This window comes from Gymnoscopelus braueri (assembly GCF_963280865.1).
Source record: "Gymnoscopelus braueri genome assembly, chromosome: 9".
Classification (NCBI taxonomy): Eukaryota; Metazoa; Chordata; class Actinopteri; order Myctophiformes; family Myctophidae; genus Gymnoscopelus; species Gymnoscopelus braueri.
Genome location: NC_137610.1, coordinates 45,160,684 through 45,171,886, shown reverse-complemented (window position 1 = coordinate 45,171,886; position 11,203 = coordinate 45,160,684). Strand labels below are relative to the sequence as shown.

The 11,203-nt window shown below is 39.7% G+C and overlaps 1 protein-coding gene across 3 annotated transcripts; it reads left to right on the top strand.

Moving 5' to 3' along the window:
* The first annotated feature begins 665 nt into the window (after nt 1–665).
* On the top strand, nt 666–10,313 carry sv2 (synaptic vesicle glycoprotein 2). 3 transcript variants are annotated; one of them, XM_080437691.1, is made up of 14 exons: nt 692–714; nt 1,010–1,123; nt 2,683–2,781; nt 2,995–3,156; nt 4,071–4,233; nt 4,438–4,559; nt 5,994–6,157; nt 6,288–6,368; nt 6,835–6,912; nt 7,145–7,233; nt 7,547–7,674; nt 8,626–8,721; nt 9,356–9,515; nt 9,687–10,313. In XM_080437691.1, the coding sequence occupies exons 2-14, from the start codon at nt 1,024–1,026 to the stop codon at nt 9,868–9,870; spliced, it is 1,626 nt and encodes a 541-aa protein (XP_080293817.1). In that variant the 5' UTR covers nt 692–714; nt 1,010–1,023; the 3' UTR covers nt 9,871–10,313. The 3 variants fall into 3 exon arrangements, with proteins under 3 accessions (XP_080293816.1, XP_080293817.1, XP_080293815.1); XM_080437689.1 differs by having other exon boundaries at nt 1,010–1,126; XM_080437690.1 differs by having other exon boundaries at nt 666–1,123.
* Nucleotides 10,314–11,203: the final 890 nt, after the last annotated feature.

Below are 11,203 nucleotides of genomic sequence, written 5' to 3'. Positions count from 1 at the left end.
GTTGCTTATTTCTCTCACAAAATATGGCAACGCGGGTCCGCTTCCCCTTTGCTTGTGAGAGTGTGACAGCCCAGTGGGTAACCTATCGAATTCTGTTACTTCAGAGTCAAGTAAAAAATGTTTAGCACATTGTTAAAAAACAACCATTGGTGGAATAACTAAGTACTCAGATATTTTTACTTTAGTAAAAGTAGCAATACCACAATATAAAAAAAAGTCTGGTACTAACTCTGGTATTCCTCCACCGACAACAAATGTTGACAAATTAAGTGCTTTGAAGACAAGTCAGATCAATATATATTTTCATTGATTACAAATAAAACAGGATGCATCAAATAAATACCTGAAATAAAAAAACAACAAATAAAAACATAAATAAAATGACAATCAAATCTGTCATGAAAAACATTGAGAGATGGACTGTTTGGCAATTTCTTCAGATTAGTGTTCCAAAATGTGTGATTTTTTTTGTATCAGGCTTGTTAACTAACTGGAAATGCCCCTATCTTGTTATTTGACATGCATTTCAGGTCAACACTTATCAATTACCTAACTTTTGGCTTTATATTTATTGGATGGTGATTTCATTGTGCTGATCATAATCCTGCCTAACAGTTTTTACTTTTGAGTCACCGAATTCGACAGGTCACCAGGTCCCGTGTAGTACTTGTTACGCTCCATCCATGGGCCGTGCGGTGAAGACTGAGCTCAGGTGTAACAAAATACGACCACAATAAGTGATACTATGTGGAATTTAACTCAGATTTTGGACTCCAGTCCATCCCTAAGTAGACTTGCATCGACAAGTACAGTGTCTTGGCTGATTTTGTGCAGGCTAAACGTACTTCCTGTTTTTAGTTTTCGTAACAGTGGTTTTTAGCAGGTTTTGTTTGTTAGCCATGTCAGCCAGCTGTTTCATTCATTTTTGATTTAATGTGTGTATGATGATGGGGTGGTGGAATTGGCTGTTGCACAGATACTTGTGACCAATCAAATTATGTGACTCCAGATCGTGCACATTCGATGTCTCGTCGCTTGCAGTCCGGTGATGCTGATGAGGCTCGCGAGCCGCTTCTCGTCGGCGAAGATGACCCGAATCCATCAGACCTAAACTCAGATGAAGGTGGTGAGCTCTATTATGGTTGTTGTCAGTGGTGGAAGAATGTAGAAATAGTCAGTTACAAGTAAAAGTTTGGTATTCAAAATGTACTTGAGTAAAAGTACAATAGTATTGGCGTCAAAGTATACTTAAAGTACCCAAAGTAAAAGTACTCGTTACACAGAGTGTCCCATTTCACAAGTTTTCATATGTATAAATTGTACAGAAATCATTTGAAAATAGCCGATCTACAAGCTCACTACGTGGCGCTTTGAGACCCATTGTGAGCTTGTAAATCTGCTATTTTCAGTATAAACAGGACTGAAGTGGTTAATGTATGTTTTGTAATAATCAATCATACTACAAAGTAACTAGTAACTAAAGTTTTCAAATAATTGTAGTGGAGTAAAAGTACAATATTTCCTCTGAGATAGTGGAGTAGAAGTAAAAGTACAGAAAATTGGAAATACTGTATAAAATACCTCATAATTGTACTTAAGTAGTTAGTTACTTTCCACCACTGGTTGGGATCATTGAGTGGGGCTAAAGCCTGAAGGTTGAGTATTTTGGTTATTACAAGATTATTTTTGGTCCATGGAAAACTTATTATTATTATTATTATTATTATTATTATTATTATTATTATTATTATAGTTAGGATGGGGGAGGTATGAGTTCAAATTGTGACAAGTAAGTTAGACTTTTAGGTCAACTCTTTGACCCAAAGTATTTTATGGTTATTTCAAAAGGATAGAGGTTGGTTAGCTTATCTTTGTTTTAACTTCCAACCCCAGAGCAGAGATGTACTGTAGATGCGCCATGGTCCACTATTTTTAACTCTATGGGGTCCACCCAACCGTCATTTACTGATAATCTAACTGCCACTTCAGCATGGGACTGGCTGTGTTACAAGACGATATAATAGCAGCAGATTATAGAGTTACAATCTCTTGTGCAGGAGATATTAGACATGAAGTGCCAGTGCAGTATAGGGTTACTATGTCGATATTGTGATATGAGACTAGATATCATATGGGAGACTAGATATAATATCGTGATAGGGATGTAAGTGTTATCCTTTCCTGATTTAAATGCTGAATAGCAGTAAAGTTATATAATTTTCTTAACTATATGCCTTTACCCGCTTAATTTACTTTACATTACGGATGATTACTTATGAAAATGTCATTATGTAAATGTTATGTGAAAGAAATAATAGTCATTCCCACAATATTGTCACAATATCAATATCAGGGTATTAGGTTATTATTATTATACTTTTTTGCAATATTAGATTTCGTCACCCAGCCCTCAGAATCTTGGGAGATTACCCAGCCCTATGCTTGACCTTTTAAAAGTATTTTGTTGTTTAATTATTGATGCAGTTAAGGCTTTTGGCAGTATGGCTCCTACCTTTCCTTTAAATATGTATAGGCCTAACTTTGTGTGTGTGTGTGTGTGTGTGTGTGTGTGTGTGTGTGTGTGTGTGTGTGTGTGTGTGTGTGTGTGTGTGTGTGTGTGTGTGTGTGTGTGTGTGTGTGTGTGTGTGTGTGTGTGTGTGTGTGTGTGTGACCACTTCTCAGGCGAAACCATTTTTGATAGAAGCACAGTAAGCCACACCCATGATGCTGAACGGAGTGCACAAAGGAAGTTAACATACGAGGAAGCCGTTGAAGAAGCAGGTAAGTTGATGTGTAACAATATTTTTAGATGTTAATGTCAGTCGTTTTTATTTTGTCGTTTCACTTCTCTTGGTCTCTGTGGTATTTAACTGAAGTGAAAATGTGTGTAAATCGGTACAAAACAAAGACTCAGTCATCAATCTCAGCATATCCAGAACTAAAACAAGGTCATCAGCTAAATGTGTAACTTGAACGTTTTGTTCTTGTCCTCAGGTTTTGGTTTGTTCCATGTGTTGCTGTTGCTGGCATGTGGTTGGGCGAATGCCAGCGATGCTGTGGAAATACTGTGTGTCTCCTTTCTCCTTCCCACTGCAAGATGTGACCTCCTCCTCTCCTCCTCTGACATGGGGCTGCTTACCGCCAGCATCTTCCTCGGTTAGGATGAAGAAACACGTGGCATCGTCTAGTGGCATTAAAGGAGCACTGACTATACGTTTTTTTTTAGAATTAACAGAAAATATATGTATATTTATTTTCATGTGTCGTAATGCTATTTATCAAGATTTACACCTGGAGTTATAATATCAATACATGGTTTCCTCCGCCATCGGTGTGTGAATGTGTACGTGAATGGGTGAATGTAATGCACATAAAAGCGCTTTGGATAAAGGTGCTTTATAAATGCACCATTTAACTCCGCACGTGTTACCCAGTGAAACTCCTCACTGTCTGGTGAGAAGAAGCGGCTGGTAACATCAATTGGGGACATCGCTTGTTGGTTTCCCCAAGACCAACTAGTAGGGTTTGGCAGTGAAAGGGACTATATACTGTATAGGAATGTCTAAATAAGGGGGAAAAGAAGCAAAGGTGTTGTAGGATTAACTGATTACAGAATGATTGCCCACAATGTAAGTTATTATAATAGAACCCTGAACTTAAACCTATGTGATACATGCACACGTAAATGTTTCTTTTTTTACACGGTCACTTCTCTGTAATTGCTTTCTGGCCAAGTAAATGAGTGTAATCTTTTCAAATATAGATATATTAATATAATATCTATAATTTGTGACTTAATTTAATGAGATTACAGACATACAGATTTGTTATTTTAACCAATCTGTGTGGTAGACTAGAGTATGTGTAGTAATACAATATTACTATCACAACTGCAATGGTTGGATTTAGTCTCCCTACGCTGGGACACAACTGATTGACAACGTCTGTATACTTCAAAGTTATTTGAAGCATACAGTGCACTAGATTCGACACTAGACACGCCACCATCAATATTGTAGTTTGGACATCATTGCATTTACCAATCTTTGTGTTGGATAATGTCCCCATAGGGATGATGGTGGGAGGTTACCTGTGGGGTTATCTGGCTGACCAGAGGGGGCGCCGTCGAGTCCTGGTGGTGTCTCTGACTGTCAATGGGGTATTTGGAGGACTGGCCAGTCTGGCTCCGCAGTTCTGGCTCTTCCTGCTTCTGAGATTCATCAGCGGTGTCGGGTGAGGAACACCACACTCTACAACTTTACATTGGATTGAGAGACTGACCTATAAACTGCATGGCCCCGTGTTAAATCCTGCCCCCAGCGAATGTTGTGTTGGGTTGAGACATCCCTGATATAGACCATTAAACAGTTCAACATGGATGGTGTATCATAAGAAATCCAAGCATAACAAGCACTTTTCTTTTTTTTATACCTGTAGAGTTGGCGGTTCAATTCCCGTCATCTTCTCTTACTTCTCGGAGTTCCTGCCGCGGCTGAGGAGAGGAACCATGATCAGTGCGCTGGCCACCTTCTGGATGGCAGGAAACATCTTGGCTGCAGGTTTGTCCGTCTCTCTGCACCAGGAAACACTTCTGGGCACATGTATGGGTGTCTTTAACCCAGGGATGTCAAACATAAGGCCCGCGGGCCGGATCAGGCCCGCTAACTAGTTTAATCCGGCCCGCGAGATGATTTTGCAAAGGATTAAAAAAAAAGTGCCAAAAATGTTTTAATTGTTTTTTGGCCAAGTCTACACCTGTAACCACACGTAACTTCCACTTTCCTCTTCTTCTTCCTCGTCTTTGTATTGGTATTGTTTGTGTTGGAGCGCCTCAGTGCGGCTGCAGAGTTCATGTGCAACCTCTTCCAGAGAGAGATAGAGACACTAGAAACTCTGCTCGAGACACAAAACAAACTGTGTAGACTTGGCCCTTTGAAATAAAATGTATTTTGGCACTAAAAAAAAAGAAGTTATTAACGGTTATTGATTAATTAATCGGTAAGGCCTAACGGTAAACGGTTAATAAAATGTCTCCATTTGGCCATCCCTATTGTGAAGTTTACATTTTCAGAATGTGCTTGTACTAACTAAGACTAAGTAAAGTAAACAAAGAAAACTATCTGAAGTTGTTGTTATTGTTATTATTAGTTATTATGCCATGATTTATTATGCCACGGTCCGGTACCGGTCCGGCCCTCTGGCCCTCTGGCCCTCCTCCATGTGGCCCCTGAGCTAAAATGAGTTTGCCATCCCTGCTTTAACCCATTAAGACCTCCTGAGGCTGATTCTACAAATGCCTTCTAAATCAGTGGTTCGCAAACTTTTTCATGTCAAGAACCCCCAAAATGATATATATATATATATACCTGTATATGTGGCTTTGGACCGCCATCTGAAAATGTTTTGTACCAGGGTCCAGGACCCCCTGAAGTGAAGATTTGTGTTAAAAAAAATCAAAAATTATACAGAAACACTTCCAAGATTTTTCATTTTTTTCTCCTAAAATAGCAGATGTACAAGCTTGTTCTAAATCCCTCTTCTTATTTTCCTGAAAGTGGTTCCTGAAAAAGCCAAAATCTAAAATGACACGGATGCTTTCCCGGTTCTAATGTGTTGAGACAGCAAAATAAATAGTTCTTAGTTAACACATTGACTGCCAGAATTATTTCAGATTTTTAGCAGTTTATTGCCAGGGGTTTTTCATTGAAAAAAAAAAAGTACTCAGGAGCCGAGATACAGAATTTTTAAGTTTTAAGTTAACAAGGAAGTGGATAGGAGTCTAAATCTTCAAAAAAAATCATATCTCCTTGGTCTTTGGGTCAAAAAAAAAAAAAAAAAAAAAAATCTAAAAACGCATATATGCGTTCTTGGCAAGCAAGTGATGGATTCTAAAGAACTCAGCGTTCTTGGCAGGCAATGTGTTAAAAGATAAACTTCATTCATGCCCATGCACATAACAGCACTTTCTGTGGGTCTTTGTGCGGTCTCTCCAGGCCTGGCATGGTTGGTCATTCCCAGGACTTGGGTCCAGATTCCCCTGTGGGGTCTGGACTTCAAAAGCTGGAGGTTGTTTGTGGTTCTCTGCTCCATTCCCAGCCTCTCCTCAGCTCTCGTCTTCCGTCTCCTGCTACCAGAGAGCCCAAAGTTCCTCATGGAGGTAGGGAAACATGAAAGTACTTGCAGTAGATCCCAGAAGCACATTTCAGGAATACTGGTCTGTTTGTGACAGACATGGTGGATGCAGTGTTCTCTGTGTCATCTTCATAATGACTTGTTGTGTCTGTCAGGCTGGTCGGGAGAAAGAGGCGCTCCATGTGTTCAGCTTAATGTTTGATGTGAACCACTGGGGCCAACGCAAGACATTCCCAGTAAGAATCGCACAGAATCACAAGAATAAATGTTCACATGTTAAAATGGAAAATGTGTAGGTTTTCTGGAGCTGAAAAGACCCAATCCATACTGTATGTCCTGTGGACATTTGAAGTGGCGCATATCAAGAAAGATGCAGTTTTTTACCAGTTCACCCACAGAAATAACTCGATTCGGCATGGCAGACGCCTCTGAAAACACAAAATAGCATTTGATCAACACAGTAACAGTGGCGACCATGTTTGAAATACTGAGGTCCTTTTGCAGTGAGGTCAATCACAGTGACCGTTCTGCATGAGGTGGAACTTTAGCTTGCATTGATTGGTCAGCTACTGCTGTATCAGCCCCACAGTTAATATCAGTTAATCATCTTTTCTGTCCTTTAATCACTGCCCTGGGTACGTGATGAAATATCATCTCAAGTCCCTGCAAGTTCTTCAGTTATCATCTCTTGGTGTTTCACAGATCTTTGGTCTGCGTACCAGTTCCACAGCTGCAGGAGATACAGGACAGAGGCACGGTCTCATAAGCCTTTGTAAAAAGGTAATAACATGTACACAGTCACACACACATATACAGTGCATACTGTACATGTACTGTGCATTCGTATGCTTTCAGGAGGCATGTTAATGCAAAGACCAAAACAGAAACAAGTAATTGATGTGAAAATGAAGCGGTGTGCTACTTTGTGCCTAGAGTTACGGTCTTTAGTCAATAGCAGTTGCTGTAAATTTGACTTCATATTACGTTGCGTTGTTTGTGTTTACTGCTTTAGATGCTGGGACCAATCAGAGAGCTGTTTAGAGGACAGCTGAAGACCAGAAGCATCTCCCTGCTGATCATCTTCTACTGCATCTCCTTTGGGTGAGAAGACAACACACCGCTGGGAAGGAATCAACACCGTAAATGTTTAATATGTTTCAACGCATGCAGCAGGAGAAACGCAACGCACGTCTGTTTTATCATAAGACTACTGGACTCTCTCCATAGAAATGTATGATTTCTGCTTCTGGTTACGTTTCCTGTGATCGGGGCATTTAGTCTTGGCTTGTTTTCTTTCTGAGACTGACTTCCTGCCGAACTATGATGGTGATAGAGGAGGTTTGGATCAGATGTATTTGTATTTACAACATAAGTCAATGCTCTCCCGTGTATGTCTGTATTTGTGTGTGTGTAGGTACTATGGTCTGTGGATGTGGTTTCCAGAGCTGTTTAAGAGAGCAGAGGATGGAGGTTCTCCTTGTTCCAACATCTCACAGTCCTCCTCCCTCAACAACCACACCTGCTACCCTGTTAAAACAGCAGGTAGCCTTCTGCTCCCACTCACTTTATACCGTATGACTCAATCAAACTTAATCTATAGCACTTTTTTTTTTATTGGGGACAATTTCATCTTAACAATCAGATTTTTTATATGGTACAACTCTTATTTTACTCATTTGTAATTGTTAATTTATACTTCTTAATTGTAAGTGACTAAAATATCTAAATAATAATACTGTGCGTGTGTACATTAGTAGTAGTTAAGTGGTTATGCTGGAGGTTGAGAATATGTTGGGACGCTCTGGGTGCACCAGAGGGCGCAATATCCTTCCCTCATCAGTACAAAGAACAGCCATGAAATATAGGTTGTCACCCAGGATTATCACCTCGGGCATCAGTTACGCCAGATCTCAGTTGGATAACCTCCCTCCCTAAATAAAGAGATAATAACTGTCAAGACGGAAGTGCCTCTGCAAACAAAGCAGTATTCATGCTGGGAATGGGATTCCCCCGACAGTTCGGGGAGGGAGTTGGCTGAAAATACAGCAGGTTCTGCTGACGGCCGGTCTCACCATTACACAGCCATTCTGTGAACTGTAAAAAGGTCTCTGTTTTCCGCTCTTTGTTTTGGGTCCTTTGTGCCTGGATTCTCCATTGTCATCTCAGACATGAATTCTACCAAACCATCCACAGCAACCATGTTTGGTGGCTGAGTTTCATTCATGTTTGACATGATGCGTTCCTTCAACAGTGAGGTTACTAGATGCGTTGGCACTTTAGCTAACCCAGAGCAGCAGCACTCCCCCCACCTAAAGGCAAATAAAGGCTTTGATAATTGTTCTAATATCCATTGTGATGCGCAGCTCTAAGTATGTATTGATATTGACCTGGTATTTAGTACAATAATGATGATGATAATAACTTGATGTGTACAACAGGAACTATGGATTTATAATATAAATCCTCTAAATGTTTGATGTGTTCTGTTGCCAGTATATATGGAGGGATTTGTAACAGCAGCCTCCAACCTCCCAGGAAACATCTTCTCCATTATAATGATGGACAGCATAGGAGGCAAGACACTGCTCTGTAAGTCTGCTCATCATCTTCACCAGTATCTTCTTTTTTTTCTTCCATATGCAGTCATCAGTCAATCGCTGGATAGTGGTTACATTTACATGGAGTTAATAATCTGATACTGTCGGGTTAGAACGATCTAATATCATGATCATAATAAACTTGATAAAATAAAATCTAGTTATCCAAACTCTATCCGATAGGAATTTCATACTGATCTAAAGATATGGTGGACAACTTTTGATTATCCATTACCTATGTAAAAAACCATTGGATCTAACTGTTTTTTGTATGTTCATTTGCGTCAAGCTGTCATTACGGTGACACTGTAGTTGGAGCAAGTACATAAAGTGACTATTGTCATTTAAAGGGGGAGTAAGTGATATATCTTTGTTAAAGCTACTGTATATATTCTGATAGCGATCATTGCTATAGAAGAGTGTTCAGTAACAGGGGTCACCCCAGCTCTTTAGTAAACAGAAAATACATCTTTAGGTTGGGATACCAAAAGTATACAATCAGGTTAGAGATTGTTTAGCAGTGTAATGTCTAATTTAAGCTGATTTGTGTCTGTGTGTGTGTGTGTGTGTGTGTGTGTGTGTGTTGATGTGCATCCCTGTATCTGTTTGTGTGACATCGTGTCTAGTCTGCAGTCTGCTGATGTCCAGTGTGAGTGTGTTTCTCATTTACTTGGTTCAGACTAAAGGCCAGAGTCTGGTTCTGTCCTGTGTGTTCAGTGGAGTCTCTGTCATCGCCTGGAACGCACTGGATGTTATAGGAACAGAGCTGTACCCCACACAGCTACGGTAAACAATAGCTGTATTGAGTTCATTTTTATTTTGTATTCTGCTGTAAAGAGAAACAAGGCATAGATAGAGAGGCATGGACACCCAAGGTATCATACATGTGTACATTAATATGCTCTTTTTTAAATGACATCTAATAGACTATTCACACATATCATTGGTCTTTTTCAGGTCCTCTGCTCTTGGCTTCTTCACAGGAGTTGGTCGCATAGCCGCTATCATGGGAAACATGGTTTTTGGGAAGCTGGTGGACACAAGCTGTGCTGTCCCAATCCTGTTGGTGTCTGCTCTGCTTCTGGTTGGAGGTCTAGCCACTCGACTGCTGCCACAAAGCAAACACACAGAACTCAGCTGATTAATCTGTTGTCATGTCAGCTTGGTGGCACTGTTCAGTAAGCCTAGTGGAGCCTTGTTGTCATGGAAACACTGTGCTACCAGTGCATCCATAGTGATGATGTTTGGATCCTGAACAAAGTGTTCAGAATTTATGTTGGAAACTCATCATGTAAACTCGGCTACCTTTAAGCTTTGAGATTTGTGCCTTTTATACATATTTTTTAATGCTCACTTGTCTCATGAAAAGGCCAAATTTAATGTCTAGATCTGTTTAGTAGTCTAGATAAATATATTTCGAAGGAGCTGTTTATACTTGTAATTCTCTTCTTTAGAGAATATTTTGAAAGGAGACGTGGATATTCCATCTGCCAAATACCGTATTTTATTATTGTATTTTATTTGAATGTTATACTTACTGTAAAGGTTAACAGCAGTGTAAATAAAGAATGCCATGAGCTGGGATTTGAAGCCAGTGTATTAGTGGCACTTGCTGCTCGCCAACTGTCTGAAACACCTTAATGGGTAGATTAACTTTTCACCTTTTTATCAGTAAAGGTGAGTCAGTGATTTGTTGAAACACAATATGTTGGTCAGTTTTCAGACTCAACATTCTTGATTAAGGCTTTAGGGCCATTTAATTAAAAGTAGGATGATTGAGTGATGTAAAGACAAGCTATTTTCAAATGAACTCACTGGAAGCCAGTGTGAATTGGTGTAATGTGTTACCCCTTTGCCAAGAGGGAGAAAAGGCTTATGGAATTCAGGCAGGACAACTCTGCTACACACATCAAGTACATTTCTGCTTTGATTAGATAAATATGTAATTAACAAAACTGCAATGTACCTAACCCTAGGGATCTCTTCTGTTAAACCTTTACATGCTCCCATTCAGCCAAGTTATTAAAAAACAACACAAAATCTCTTACCATAATTATTCAGATGACAGTCATTAAAGGATCTACACCATGAATTTAAAAAAAATATTTGATATTTAATATCATATGGTGTATGTCCCTCAAACCTTTTTCAAAAGGTTTGAGCCTAAATCATCACTCAGATATACTCATCCCAAGTCAATTGTCTCTGGCTTATACAGCACTTTCAGCTGCAATACCAAAACGTCCTCTTGGGCAGGGAGGGGCTACTGAGCAATTCTGTCTGGCCAGCTTCAATGCAATGGCAATGCAAGTGACATCACTTGCATTGCCATTCTGAAATAGCCTGTTCAGACACGCCCATTCTGAAAATCTCTGAAATGAGAATGAATGACTGAATGTTAAAATAATATATTTTTTGGGGTACAAGAGACACTGGGGAGCCCAAAAAATACTAAAAACCAAAACAAAAATGAA

Excerpts from the sequence above, each read along its gene's own strand:
- sv2 (XM_080437689.1), top strand. The coding sequence starts at position 1,024 with ATGTCTCGTCGCTTGCAGTCCGGTGATGCTGATGAGGCTCGCGAGCCG. Across the intron at positions 7,234-7,546 it reads TTCTACTGCATCTCCTTTGG|GTACTATGGTCTGTGGATGT; the intron begins GTGAGAAGACAA and ends GTGTGTGTGTAG. Across the intron at positions 9,516-9,686 it reads CTGTACCCCACACAGCTACG|GTCCTCTGCTCTTGGCTTCT; the intron begins GTAAACAATAGC and ends GGTCTTTTTCAG.